The sequence below is a fragment of the Urtica dioica genome, chromosome 8 (genome assembly GCF_054948205.1).
Source record: "Urtica dioica subsp. dioica isolate 48M chromosome 8, U.dioica_male_clone48M_v1_H2, whole genome shotgun sequence".
Classification (NCBI taxonomy): domain Eukaryota; kingdom Viridiplantae; phylum Streptophyta; class Magnoliopsida; order Rosales; family Urticaceae; genus Urtica; species Urtica dioica.
Genome location: NC_142763.1, coordinates 1,448,801 through 1,464,099, shown reverse-complemented (window position 1 = coordinate 1,464,099; position 15,299 = coordinate 1,448,801). Strand labels below are relative to the sequence as shown.

General features: G+C 31.4%; 1 protein-coding gene across 1 annotated transcript; it reads left to right on the top strand.

The window, feature by feature from the left end:
* The first annotated feature begins 7,836 nt into the window (after positions 1 to 7,836).
* On the top strand, positions 7,837 to 15,096 carry LOC149387050 (beta-xylosidase/alpha-L-arabinofuranosidase 1-like). Its single transcript, XM_089621897.1, has 7 exons — positions 7,837 to 8,266; positions 10,724 to 11,011; positions 11,103 to 11,272; positions 11,376 to 11,473; positions 12,051 to 12,401; positions 13,054 to 13,464; positions 14,200 to 15,096. The coding sequence occupies exons 1-7, from the start codon at positions 7,865 to 7,867 to the stop codon at positions 14,781 to 14,783; spliced, it is 2,304 nt and encodes a 767-aa protein (XP_089478023.1). The 5' UTR covers positions 7,837 to 7,864; the 3' UTR covers positions 14,784 to 15,096.
* The last annotated feature ends 203 nt before the right edge of the window (positions 15,097 to 15,299 follow it).

The window sequence follows — 15,299 nt, the reverse complement described above, 5'->3', positions numbered from 1 at the left end:
TTTCACATTTCCTAATTTTCATGTATGCTTTCAATAGTTCGACAGATAAACGGAAAAAAAAAATAATGATATAGCAGTTTCAAACTCATTTGCTGGTTACAATATATTCCTTTGAAGCAACATACGACTCATTGCGTAGGATATGTAATGGACACACAAACTTATGATTTCTTGAAAGCGACACTCCAACAAACCAAATGTTTCCCCAAATATGTTAAAAATATATAATGGGAAGCTTAAAATCATACACTTCCATGATATGGGTTCAAATATTTTATAGCCGCTGAAAAAGTGAATACACGCCCACACTACAAAACTACTTCCTCTCTACTTCCAATAATTTCATGATTTGTTATTACATTGTCAAAAATAATTCTTACAGATTAATTTTACATGCAATAATGCGTTAAGATTAAATTTTCTAATCACCGAAATATTTGTTCTAAACTTCTGTAGTTGTGCTTGACTTTGCGTATAAAAGGAAGCCTCGCCTGCTTATTTGAAGACACATGAATTAAACCTTGGTCTATAATCCTATCTATTATTCCTCTTGAGTATTTTTTTTTTCTTTCTCGTTTGGTAGTTTTATCGTAGATTTTGTTCGCCGAAGTCTAATAGTGTGTTGCAACGTTTGTTCTTGTATCATGTGAAGTTTTTGCTCATTGACTCCAATATATTTGCGAGCAGGGAACAAAATTAATTTAAGTAAACTCCCAAACGGCCCTTTGTATAATGCTATTTTTTAACACTCTTCCCCATATTTAATGTGACGATAGCTTATAATGAATAACTATGTGTTTAGTATGAAATCAGAACATATACTAAAAATCCTTAAGAAAATAGTATAAAAAAAATTGCTAAAAAGAAAGTTTATAGTTATCCGTTATTAATCAATGTGCTTGGTGATTATTTTGTTTAAGATTGTATACTTGCTTAGTATGGATTAGATGAATTAACTGATTGTTTCTTCTTTTTTAGAGAATTTTTATTTTCTAGACTAAAAAACTATCAAAATATCTTGGTTGGACACCTTATGGTCAAGATATTTTAAATTAGATTTTTGGCTCATTTTCAAACAAAAACTCCACGCTACACATTTTTTCTAAAAAAATAAAACAAAAAATTAGAAAAATAGCCAACTTAAACAATTGATATTGCTAAATAGCCAAGGTTTGGTAAATATTAGGTAAATAGCCATAAATGATGACGTGGCTTAATATGGCAGTGACTATTTACTTAATATTTACGTTTGTAAATATATAAAATTGGCTATTTGCTTAATATTTACCAAACCTTGGCTATTTAGCAATTTCCAACGTTTAAGTTGGCTATTTTGCTAAATTACCCAAAATAAAATATAATTTACACTTCTCTATATCTCCAACACTTTTAAAGACCTTCGATGATTTTCGATGATCTCCGATGATTTTCGACGAACACTCGCAAAGATCAATTTAAATAATCAAAATTTTAAATTATTTTTTAGTGTATCATAAAATAAAATGATGAATTTCATCGCTATTCATCGCAAAATGTCATTGACTATAAATAAATAAATAAATAAATAAAAAAACTGAAAAGCAACAACGACTACAAAAAGAGTCGCTACTAATCTTTTGCAGTTTTATAAAAGAGTTGTTACAGTTTTAGAATATTAATATCCCATGGTTTTAGTACTACAGATATATATAAGCTTATAAGAAGTCGAAATAACAAAAAAAAAAATTGAAAGAGGTTAGGAAATTATGATATGAAAGTCCGAAGTCTTAGTCCATAATCACAAGCGATTTACAAGTTTTACTGCTTAGGAAAATATAATCCATACTCGATCTTTAATCATTGAAACCTTTTTATTCTAAGGTCATTTTAATTTTCTACCTATTAAATTACATTTTTTACAGTGGATTTTTTAGGGATAAACACTTTCACCCATATTTACAAAAGAGGTTAAGCCGGTCCTATGAATAAAATTGGTCGCTCTAGATCCGACCCAAAATCTAAGGGGGTACGAGAAATGGATCGAATGAACCTGGCTTCCTCGTATTACCAATTATATATACCAACATAATAATTCGCCAAATTAAAATATAATAATAATAATAATAACTCGGAGAATTTAGAGAAATATGACCGACTAAACTACATGAAACATATTGTAGTTTTAAACAAGCCAACGTTTCATAATTTTTTAATTAATAGCCAAATTGATGACATGACATTTAAATTAATAAATTTCTGATTTTATCATTATAATTTTCTTTACTTTATTAAAAAAAATCAACAATTAATATTGATTTTCGAAATTAAATAAAATTCTAATTGGTGTTCAAGCTTGCTAAAGTTTAGGATCTGATTATCCATAAAAAATAAAATTAAAAATTAAAAACTTTTTTATATTCCAATTTTGGATCTCTCTCTCTCTACACGGAGATAAAAGAAGAAAAAAGGCGGACTTTCCCTATGTCACATACTTGTAGTACGTTTTGATTTTAGTTCTGTTTTTTATTTTCGTTTAAATAAATATCGTTCTCAAAATTTGAAAACAAGATCGTGTATTTAAATGAAGGGCAAAAATAAAATTTTGACCATCAATAAATATATATTAAAAAAAAACCATCAATAAATATTGACACGTCATTTTTAGGGCTATTTTTTAAAACTTTGGAAACGTTGACCAAACTAAAATTATAACGTTTTAATTTGATTATTTTGTTAAATTGCCCGGGAATTTAAGACAATAAAATGCATAAAGCCGTACATTATGCTCTCCACTTATTATCGTGTTCAATGAAGAAATTTGACCTAAAATCTATTCATATGAGTCCACCCACTCAACATAAGTGACGCCCATGCAGAACAGTACTTAATAAACAATGCATGTTATTAATTAAATCCAATCATATGGTACGTGTGACATAAAAAAAATCATTGTTTTCAAAGGTTTATGATACGTGGGGGGTACTATCTTTTTAAAGTATGCTATGGGATGATTCAAATATAATTCCATAAACCACGTAGAGTTAGTTTCATTGGCTTAGTACTAGCTTATAAAATTTGTGCACACAAAATTTTATTCTTACGTTATAATAGGAATAAAAGTCATTAGATGGTGGTCACATCGAACGATTTCCGGATATGCTTAGAGGCGGGAAAAAATCTTCAAATCAATGATATGCTAAAATAATCCACGTATACATATCTCTATTTGTCACCTTTTTGTACGTGGAGATTCGTTTAACATATCACATGGACGATGAACATGGTAAATATAAAATAATATCTTATATATTGTCACCTTTATTGCGATATTGTTAGTCTCGTAGGCTATATAATCCAATTATTTGTTCTATTATCATAAAAGCGAAGCAATGATAATATATATATATATATATATATATATGTATGTATATACAAATATATACTGTATATTATTCGTGTTTGAAATAATTACATAACACGTGTGTGTCCCCTTCCACTATAATTTGTCGAAATTTTAATAGTGATGAATACTTTTTTTTTTATGTGGATTAGTATTAATAAAGCAAATCCAAGTATCAAGGTAGAATTCAACTTTAAATTCATCGCCAAACAAAAATACATGCTTCCATCTCTTAGTTAAAGCATGGATATATTAATATAAGTAAACAACTTGCGTGTAATAAACAACAATATCATATAAAGTTAAGAGCCACGTGGAATTTATTCCAATCACATATTGTCTCCAAAAAAGATAAGTATCATTGATACCCAATTTTCTAAAATTATGGAGGAATTTAATGACATCTTGTTGTAATGCACTAAACGTATGATGTTTGTACAAACACATGTACTGATAATTATCGAAACTAAGATAGCCTACGGACAGTGCCACAATAAGTTGTTGATAGTTATTATTAATTATGACTTGTGATCATATAGTGGACCACACAAAAAGAAAATCACAATGGAAAGAAAGAAATAAATCTCTCCTCTCGTGATACATAACAATCATTCATTTGCCGAGTAGAATTTATAACAATCATTCATACTTAAAATACTATTTAAAGATATACACATTTGATCCTTTACCTCAAAATACTCGTATTCACACTCAATAACAACAACAACAGCTTAAATCGACAAAATACGAGCGATTTTTTTTTTCAAAAAAATTAATTTCTAATTATGTGGAAACAATATTAAAAAAAAATTGTATACATTGAAAATTGAAATGGTGGTTTTTGGGGGGACGCCCTTTTTTTACGAAGGGATTTTTTGGACGCCCTAAATAAATATGATGTTGAATCTGATAAGATGTATTGTTGTTAATTGAACCATAGGGTCCATAACTTTCTTGTGGGACCTACACTTTAGAGAATTCAGTCTCAGACTCGGGGATCGTGTGGGACCCATTTATGGGACTTCGCAAACTTTCACCGCAGACCAACCTCAGTCCGGCACTTATCCATATCGTCTTTCTGTGCACTACCTCCACGAAATCCTATTATTCCATCATATTATTATTACAGAGTTCTTTTTTTCTTTTTTGCTTTGTATGAATGACTTTAGAGCACCCTATCAAAATATATAAAATCACCTATTAGAATTCACGCATACACACACACACACACACACACACACACACACACACACACACACACACACATTTAGTTGATCGCCAATAGAATTAAATTATAGATTGCGTATCTCTATAAAAGGTATCTAAATAACCAAGCACTTTAAGAATAAATTAGAAATTACTGATCATGGAAGTTAAATTATAGATTGTGTATCTACAAAAGGAATGAATTAGAATTTACTGCTCATGGAAGTTACTTTTTGTAATAATCTATTTGTGGAAGTTGTAATATATATATATATATATATATATATATATATATATATATATATATATATATATAAAAGGTATCTAAATAACTAAACTTAATAAAAAAAAAATGAATTAGAATATACTCGTCATGGAAGTTACTATTTGTGGGAGTTACAATATAAATATATAAGTTAACGTCATTTCAAAAAATAAGTATACTCAGGAATTCAAATGCCGTTCGATTTTAGACATTTTTCCTATTATCACTATTACCATGTTATTTTCTCTAAGGAGTATTAAATCAAAGTGTGTGGTATTATTTTTTACTTTCACGATTTAAGCAACTACGTACACAAATGCAAAAAAGAATGGAAGTCGAAAATCATGGAAGTGGCTCGTTATAAATTTTAAAACACGTTGGAAGTGAACCAAAACTTAGCGATCTAAAAAGAAATCAACCGTTACACAAAAATTCATAAAAATATTCACTGAGTATATACTCGATCTTTCCAAAAATATCAAAATTAAAATAGAGACTCGTTCTCGATGATTTACAACTCATTCTCGACAAGATTCAGCAATAAATACACATGAAGGACGAGCTTCCATGATTATCCTTGTCTTCAAACTATATATCAGAGATTTTTATAAAATGTAAATTTAAAAAATGGATAAGGTATCATCAATTTTAAATCAAGTTTTAAACGCATAAATTGATAAACTATCCATAAACTAATAAGCTACACCTGGTGAACAACGATATTTATGTATAACTATAAGATATATGATTGATATCGTATCGGGACATTAAAAAAACGAGATCTAAAAGAGAAACAGCGATGTATAGCCGAGATTTTAATTATTGGTTAAATCAAACTACCTATTCTTTTATCTAATTAACACACTCAAATGATTACCGAGTTAAGGTAGATATTTCTACACAAATCATGATGTTTATAAATTGTTATTTGTAGAAAAATATGTAGGCCTTCGTAAATAATTTAGAAATATTCCTCAGTATAACAATACTTTTGTTCCTCATCCCAAAAACACAAATAGAGTCAATCAAGTTCACGAGATTGATCTTTTACAAGTTCAACCAATCAAACTCGAAATAATGTATATAAAATACTTGCTATATACGAATCATTTAATTTTCTTAGAGCTTTGACTAAGACACAACCGAGCTATGGCATCTCTATCTCTCACGTGTTGCCACAAAGAGCAGACAAAACAAACAACATTCGCTTGGATATTACGAAACTTTAAACCAATCTCTCTCCCTCTCTCTCTCTCTCTCTCTCGTGATTCCCAATATTCATCAAAAGACAAATACCTCTTCAGTAAAAAAAAAATCGATAAAATATTCACGGACTCTTATCAAAGCTAGAAATTCACATCCACGTAGATTCTTGTGTTTTTTTTTTTTTTTTGACAGCTAGATTCTTGTGTCTTAAATTATTTTTTTAAACAAATCACATTTATGTATTTTGGATCCTTCCAAATCCCTAAAAAACAATAACATTTACTGCCCATCCTTAAAAAACAATAACATTTACTGCCCATCCTTAAAAAACCATCGATCGTCAACATCACGGGAAGCTATAAAATAACGTTACTTTTTGCACATAATAGCACAACGAACAACAATAATAATAAATATAAATAACAAAAAGAGTATGCAAAGAGCCAAAAGTTAATGGATTAAAGGTTCCATATTCAAGTTTGAGGGGCCGATTTCTTTCTTTTTTTGTATAACTAGAAAATTAAAGATAAAATGCGCAAGAGTTAAATTACAAAATTATGTGCAATAATTATATATGATTGTGCTATATGTCACACCTCGATCTAAAATTTAAAAAAAAAAAATAAAATAAGCTCCTCAAATACTATTACCATCTTAATCTTAAGAAAAATGACAAAATTATGCTTGACGATACACTTCTATCTTTAAATTAAAAATAAGCTCCTCAAATAAAAATCATATCTTCGTCCATGTCAGTGACATTTTTGACCTGTTATAGCAAACTGTTGGTGCTCCGAGATGGTCTACTTCTTGCCAAGACTCCTTGTATTGAATATGTTTTACTTGGATCTACCAAGTTCTTCTTATTAAATAAGGCTGCTCTTTCTTGCTAAACAAAAAAAAAAACAATGTCTCATGTGTATTTAATCGCAATCTACATAATGTAATAAACAAAAATGTATATATAAAGAAAAGAGAAACCCTATTTCATGTATTCATGTGATATTAATATAAGATTGATTATAATAGTAACCTTACAAAATATTTGCACTATACAACTAAAATATAAATTGAAAAAATCACATGCGACATCAAACATATTATAATATACTAATTACGAGTTTTAAACCATAAATATATTGTTAGAAGTGCAATTTAAAACTAGCTAAAAGGTGGAATATTGTCTTTGTCGATGTGGGACATTTTAATACACTCCTGCACGCATATGATAAATATTAAAACGCGAAGTTTATGAGCATGAGCATCTAAGGACACACTCAAAATATGGCGGTCATAACAAAATTGTGTATGCCCAAAAATCAGTTGTTTCATTCAAGAAATGGACAATTCAGCCAAAATCAAAACGCAACTACTAATAAACTTAAAAACATAAAATCATGGAACACAGAAAGACGAAACGAAATGTTTCGTTCACTGTTACATGAATCAAAATTTCCGAATTTGAAACCGAAAAACATGATTCCGAATTTCAGCTCGTTCTATTATATATGTTTTATTGTCCAAATTTATTTTTAATTCACACAAAAAATTTAGCTCAAAGTTGGAATTTAGTTTAAAGGTTGTGCCATGTTACACTTAAACCAAGCAACTATTACTATACTAATAATAAGAACATAATGAAATATAAAGAGAGAGTGAAATAGTAAAGAGTGAAAATCTATCATTTCTCACTTGAAAGCTCGAGCCCCAATAATCCATGCTCATATACATATATAAATACAAGAAAACCCCATCACACCAATATATTATAACCAAAACTTTCTTCTTCTTTTTTCTTCTTCACCAAAATGGCCTCTGCACAAAACAGAGGACGAACTATCATCGCTCTTGTGCTCGCCGCGTCCATCTCCTTCGCCGGCCTCGCCTACGCGCAGCCCTACGCGTGCGGCGGCGCGTCGACGACGGGGATGGGATTCTGCGACGCGTCGCTGGGGATCGACGAGAGGGTGGGGGACCTGGTGAAGAGGCTGAGTCTGCCGGAGAAGATAACGTTCCTGGTGAACTCCGCCGGAAATGTGAGCCGGCTGGGGATTCCGAGGTACGAGTGGTGGTCGGAGGCTCTTCACGGCGTCTCCTACGTCGGTCCTGGGACCCACTTCTCAAGCCTTGTCCCCGGAGCCACCAGCTTTCCTCAGCCCATTCTCACCGGAGCTTCTTTTAACTCCTCTCTCTTTGAGGCCATTGGAAAGGTAATAATAATAATAATAATAATAATAATATCACGTCTTATAACTGAACCAATGCTCTTTATTTTTTAATCTTTTTATGTACGTTGTGTGAATAGAAGCAGAACTGTGTTTTGGTGAGATATAAATCTTAAGTTTGTGTGTGTGTTGTTCTCTGTTTTTTTTTTTTTTTTTTTTTTTGGGGAGGTTGGTTTTGTTTTGAGTTTTTGATATGTTCTTTAAATTGTATTAATTAGTTCTTTAAGTTGATCGACGTTTAAATCTGTTGATTTTATTTTGTTAATGCATTTTTTGGGTTGTTTTTATTAGCCTCACGTTAATAGATTCGAGGGCTCTATTTATTATTATTTTATCCGAGATTATATAGTTCTGTTTTAGAATTATGGATTTGATTGTGTAAGCTTCAATCTACTAATTCATAGACTAGACTCATTGTAGCGTTTAGTTCGTACTTTGTAATGTATAAAATCATCAGAGATGAGTTTTTGGGACTTCCTTTTTGCTTTCAGCTGTCAATTTTTTTTTTTTTATAATTTAAAATCGGAGTTTTGAATGTTTATTTTTAGCTTTAATTTTTTTTTTTTTTTATACTAATTTGATTTCTTGATGGATTCTTTGGATTTGGCATTCGAGAATACAGTAGATCGAATCTATAGATTTGAAGATAAGAAGCTCGAATCAGGACTTACGTTTATTTTATTTTTTTCTGTGAGTGTGATACTTTAATTTTTTTTGTTTTTAAATATATAGAAGATTTCATCTACAGATTTAAAGATAAGAAGCTCAAATCAGAACACATGTTTATTTATTTAATATTTTTCGATGAGTGTGAGTGATACTTTAAATTTAATTTATTTGGTAGTGTCCACATTATTATCAGTATCATCATCAACCACTATCACCACCACAACCTGTGAAAAATGTTTTTTTTGTTCTTTCCAAAAGCTTTTTTTTTTTTTTTTGCGATCTGGAACTACCTCTTATGTTGCATTATTACAGCTGTTTTTTTTTTTTGCATTCACAAATAATATGATCTTTACAGCTATGAAATAACAATAATAAAATAATTAAAAAAGCCTTCAAATTCAAATGATACTTTTTTTTAGGTATTTCTGATTCTGAGGCTAGCTAGTGATAGATATTGTTTAGATTTAGTTATCCTATCCTAATTTGATGGCTAATTTAATATGTAGGTGGTACGTAAATTTTTGCAGCTAGTTATATGATTTAAAATTATTGTATGATTTTTCTGTTAAAGAGTTGATACTGATTGGTGACCAGTAAAGTTATGAAGTAATAAAGTGTCAAATATACATTCCTTTACATGTGCGAAGTGAAACATTTTTCAAAACCCACTTCAAGTTTGGTAACCAAACCCAATCATGTGAGTTAAAGCGCTGTATTTTATTTCCTAGAAATGATGTTTTGGCTAATGTGATAATTCCAAGACCAATATACTATGTTTTTTCATTAATTTATATTAAATTAAGTAGGGTTTATTTTTGTGTTAAATTATACACTTTTGAAATTGACTAATGTTCTTTTCCGCTTTGTCGCTTCCCAAATTGTATCATTGCTCACCATGCAAGGAAAATAAACTTTATTGGCAAAAGTCTATAGAACATATAGAATATCATCAATGCAAAATAGGGTAATGCTTAAGCATTGAAAAGAAAATACCCACTGCCATTTGGCCCATAGTGTTTGAAAAGCATATATATAACCTAACTTAACCGAAAAATCTCGAAAGTAAAAATACATGGTAATTCTCAATTTACTATTATTTTGAATATCCAAAAAATAGTGTACAGGGTCATTTTTGGGGCTAAATCCTTTAATCTATATATATAAATTATCTTTATTTTTCTTTTGTTGAAAGAGAATTTTATCCCTATTATAACTCGAACTCACGATCCAAAATTGATGAGAAACAGATTATGACCATTTTAAGTTGTAAACTAATCTATTACTTCTTTTTAACTAAAAATTTCGGTTAAAAAAATGTAGTTAGTGAAGATTGAAACAAAAAAATTAACCCAATTTTACCTATCTGCCATTTTATCTCTTGTGGGACCCACTATACATATATGCCAGCTAGAAAAATCATATCCAATCCAATCTAATGGTCCTTGTTTTGCACCAACCCAGCCAATAATGGCATTAAGTTTCAGAACAAGTTGCCCAATGGCTCTGACCTCAAAAAAAAAAAAAAAAAAGTTGCCCAATGGCTCTGCTACTCTTTGTAGTTTGTTTGTACAAAATACAAATCACCTCCCATTATACTAGCCAATAATGTTGCTTTTATCACACATGTGCTTTTATAAAATACCTAACATCATATGACACAAAAACAAATTATTGGTACTAGTGTTGATTGAATGTACCTTAGCCAATTATCACAAACAAATGCATTTTCATTAATCAAAATCTAATTAAGGTAGATAATGTCGAAATGGATAGGTGGTTTCGACGGAGGCGAGAGCCATGTACAACGTCGGGCTTGCGGGCCTGACGTATTGGTCTCCGAACATCAACATTGTCCGAGACCCGAGATGGGGAAGAGCCCAAGAGACCCCCGGAGAAGATCCGTTGCTGACGAGCAAATACGCCGCTGGGTACGTCAAAGGTCTCCAACAGACAGACGGTAAAGACCCGAACAGGCTCAAAGTCGCCGCGTGTTGCAAGCATTACACGGCCTACGATTTGGACAATTGGAAAGGCGTCGATCGATTTCACTTCAATGCCGTGGTACGTTTTTTTATGCTAATGAAAAAAAAAAATTTAATTCCAATTAATTTTTTCGAGTTTTTAATATTTGTTATGTTTTTTTTTTTATAAGGTGACAAAGCAAGATATGGATGATACATTTCAGCCACCGTTCAAGAGTTGTGTGATTGATGGGAATGTTGCAAGTGTGATGTGCTCTTACAATCAAGTCAATGGCAAGCCAACCTGTGCTGACCCTGATCTTCTCTATGGAGTCATTAGAGGCCAATGGAAATTAAATGGGTACTTTTACCTGACCTAATTTTTTTTATTTCATGATCACAATGCAAAATTTGAGTGTGTAATGAAATGAAAATATTTAAATTGGTGGGGGTGTATTTTGCAGATACATAGTTTCAGATTGTGATTCAGTGGATGTGCTGTATAACTCTCAGCACTACACCAAGTCCCCGGAGGAAGCTGCAGCCAAGACCATTTTGGCGGGTAATTTTTTTTTTTATTAATTATAAACTCGTTTCATTATATTCTTTTTATTGCCTTCAAATATATTATGTGTTAAATTCCATGTAATTCACATAGATAAAAAAAAAGTATAGTAGTTAGGCATTAGAGTAATGTTTGAATAATTAAAATATTTTCAAATATATCATAAAACCTATTTTTTCCGACAATTTCTGAAAACATTAAAAAAAAATGAAAATGAGATATTCTCGGAATATGTTTTTAAAAGGATTGATGTAGCTAAATAGTCAATTTAAAATTATGAATTTGCAAAATAGTCAATGTTTGTCTTAAATGAGTGAAATAGCCAAAATGTGCAGCAATCTAGTTTAAAAAAAAAATTGACCCCAAGATTAATTTTTTTGAAAGTGATAAATTATTTATAATAATCGTCAATAATTTTAATCCTGGCTGTCATAAAAGTTTTGAAAACGTAAATTTGGCTACTTTGCTGAAAAGTTGAAACTTTGACTATTGTGCTAATCAATAAGTTTCAAACGGTTATTTTGTATAATTTTTCCTAAATTTGGTAGCACCTGTAATTTCCAAAATTGGACAGGTTTAGATTTAGACTGTGGGGCTTTCTTGGGAAAGCACACGGAAGCGGCGGTGAAGAATGGGCTTGTGGGCGAGGCAGCCATAGACAAGGCGGTTTCAAACAACTTCGCAACGCTGATGAGATTGGGCTTCTTCGACGGTGACCCGAAGAAACAGCCATTTGGCAATTTGGGGCCTAAAGATGTTTGCACTTCTGAGAACCAAGAATTGGCCCGTGAAGCTGCCAGGCAAGGCATTGTGTTGCTCAAAAACGCCCATGACTCTCTGCCTTTGTCTCCCACTTCCATCAAAAACCTGGCTGTCATTGGTCCCAATGCCAATGTCACCAAAACCATGATCGGAAACTATGAAGGTAAATATTAATTAATACAATATAAAACGAGTACATAAATTTTTTATTGTTTAATATGGTATGTAGGTTTATACAACGATAGATTTCTTTTTCTTTTTTTAATAAATAATTGAAGTTTTACGGATGAAATCAAGGTATATTGAATTGTAATCAGGGTAAATTTGAAAATAAAAATCAAAGGGGTACATTTAAAAAATTATATAATTTTTAGCTAAAAATATAAAAATTGAAAGAAAAAAAAGTACTCGTGTAGCTCAGCCGTTGGATATATATCTTTACTCTTAATTAAAAGAAAGATACTATAAGTATGCAAGTACATTTAATTGACTATAGACTTTAAATGATTGAAATTTTATAGATGAAATTAAAGTATATCGAGTAACGGTGCCGAGAATTGTAATCAGGGTAAATTTGAAAATAAATATCCAAAAGGGTAAATTTTAAAAATTAAATTAAATTAAATTAAAAAACATAAAAAATTGAAAAAAAAAAATTACTCATGTGGCTCTGCCAATTATTATACTAAATCAAAAGATATTTGCTAGTAGTATCCAAGTAAATTTAATTGACTGTACACTTGTTTTTCAAGAAGATAATAATTACATTTAGCTTAATTTTGAGTTTTTTCTTTCCTCTTTTTTTTTTTGTATAGGGACTCCTTGTAAATACACGACACCGTTACAAGGCTTAAGTGCCTCGGTGGCAACCACTTACCACCCGGGATGCGCTAACGTGGGGTGTGGGACCGCACAAGCCGATGACGCAGCAAAGATCGCATCAAGCGCGGACGCAACGGTGCTTGTGGTGGGGGCGGATCAGTCCATCGAGGCAGAGAGCCGCGACAGAGTCGTTCTGACTCTCCCGGGCCAACAACAACTCTTGATCACACAAGTTGCAAAGGCGTCAAAAGGACCGGTCATTCTCGTTATAATGTCCGGAGGAGGGTTTGACATCTCGTTCGCTAAAAATGATTCCAAAATTACAAGCATTCTTTGGGTCGGCTATCCTGGCGAAGCCGGAGGAGCTGCCCTAGCCGATATAGTTTTCGGCCGCTACAATCCAAGTAAACTAACTCTATTCGATACATTATTTCGTACCTGATTATATAGAAATTATTAATGGTATGAATCTTTAAAAAGGTGCAAGTTTGGTCACATAATAATGATAAAAATGTTTTTAAAAGCAAATTTCAGTTTCAAAAAATGTGTAATTCATTAAATTAACCGAAGTTCAGTTTAATTTACATTTTAAACAATAAAAAATGACATCTTTTTTAAATATTGCCAAAAATTTAATATTATACTCTATTTTATGAAATTTCTCAAAGCATTAATAATTAATATATATATATATATACATATATATATATATATATATATATATATATATATATTGTATTATTGTCAAGGGGAGTTTCTAATTAACGGAAACTCACTTTAATTTACATTTTAAACAATAAAAATAAATTACATCTTTTTTAAATCTCGCCAAAAATTTAATATTATATTCTGTTTTATGAAATTTCTCAAAGCATTAATAATTAAAATATACATATATATATATATATATATATATATATATATATATATATATATATATATTGTCAAGGGGAGTTTCTAATTAACGGAAATTCACTTCAATTTACATTTTAAACAATAAAAAGAAATTACATCTTTTTTAAATCTTGCCAAAAATTTAATATTATCTTCTATTTAATGAAATTTCTCAAAGCGTTGATTATTAAAGAAATATATATATCTTGTAAAGGAGAGTTTCTTTAATACTTTAATTTTTCTAGGTGGAAGATTACCATTGACATGGTACCCCCAATCCTACGCGGAAAAAGTGCCCATGACAAACATGAACATGAGACCCGACCCGAAAACTGGCTATCCGGGTCGGACCTACCGTTTCTACACGGGCGAAACCGTCTACACTTTTGGAGACGGTCTAAGCTACACCACGTTTCACCACCACCTCGCTCACGCCCCGAAGATCGTCTCGTTCCCATTGGACGAGACCCACGCGTGCCGTGCTGGTACATCGCGCTGCGCTACGCTCGCCGTAGAGGATCACGCCCAGAGCTGCCAGAACTTGTTCGTCGACATTCACCTGAGGGTGAAAAACAACGGGGCCGCCAGTGGGTCCCACGTCGTCTTCCTCTTCTCGAGCCCACCGTCGGTCCACAACTCGCCCAAGAAGCACTTATTGGGCTTCGAGAAAGTTTCTTTGGCGGCTCAAGAAGAGTCTTTGGTCAATTTCAAAGTCAACGTTTGCAAGGACTTGAGTATCGTTGACGAGGCTGGGACAAGGAAAGTCGCTTTGGGCCGCCATTTGCTTCACATTGGAGACTTGAAACACTCACTGAGTCTGAGGGTTTGAGAGCCCAAAAGATAAGCAAGCCCATTATTATTATTTTTTTTTTCTTTTCTTTTTGTTGATTTTTGTGTTCCCTTCTGGTGGCAATTGTGTTAAGCTTTTAAGCCTCGAGGGGGCAAAAAAAACAAAGTAAGGAAAAAAAAAAGGAAGATAGAAAAGAAAAAAAAAAGGATTTAAATAAGTTGAGATAGTCGTCAGAAATTAATTGTATCTCTCGAGTGATTTGAAATATCTTGTTTTGATTGTTCAAAATCAAAAGGATTTTGAATTCATTCAAAGGATGAAATGAATTTGGGTTTATGGTTGACTATCCCTACACACGTTTTGTAAATGTTATTTTTATTATATGTGGCGTGCAATGATAATTACGATGAAGATTAAATGAGGCACTAAATTTAGGACGATGGAAAAAATATATAAGATTGCACCTTTCTGTTGTTATTATTAATTTAATTTTTACTGTGAGCAACTACAATGCTAGAAGTTGTCCAATTTTAACAAATCACCAAAATAATAATA

Excerpts from the sequence above, each read along its gene's own strand:
- LOC149387050 (XM_089621897.1), top strand. The coding sequence starts at position 7,865 with ATGGCCTCTGCACAAAACAGAGGACGAACTATCATCGCTCTTGTGCTC. Across the intron at positions 11,012-11,102 it reads GATTTCACTTCAATGCCGTG|GTGACAAAGCAAGATATGGA; the intron begins GTACGTTTTTTT and ends TTTTTTTATAAG. Across the intron at positions 12,402-13,053 it reads CATGATCGGAAACTATGAAG|GGACTCCTTGTAAATACACG; the intron begins GTAAATATTAAT and ends TTTTTTGTATAG.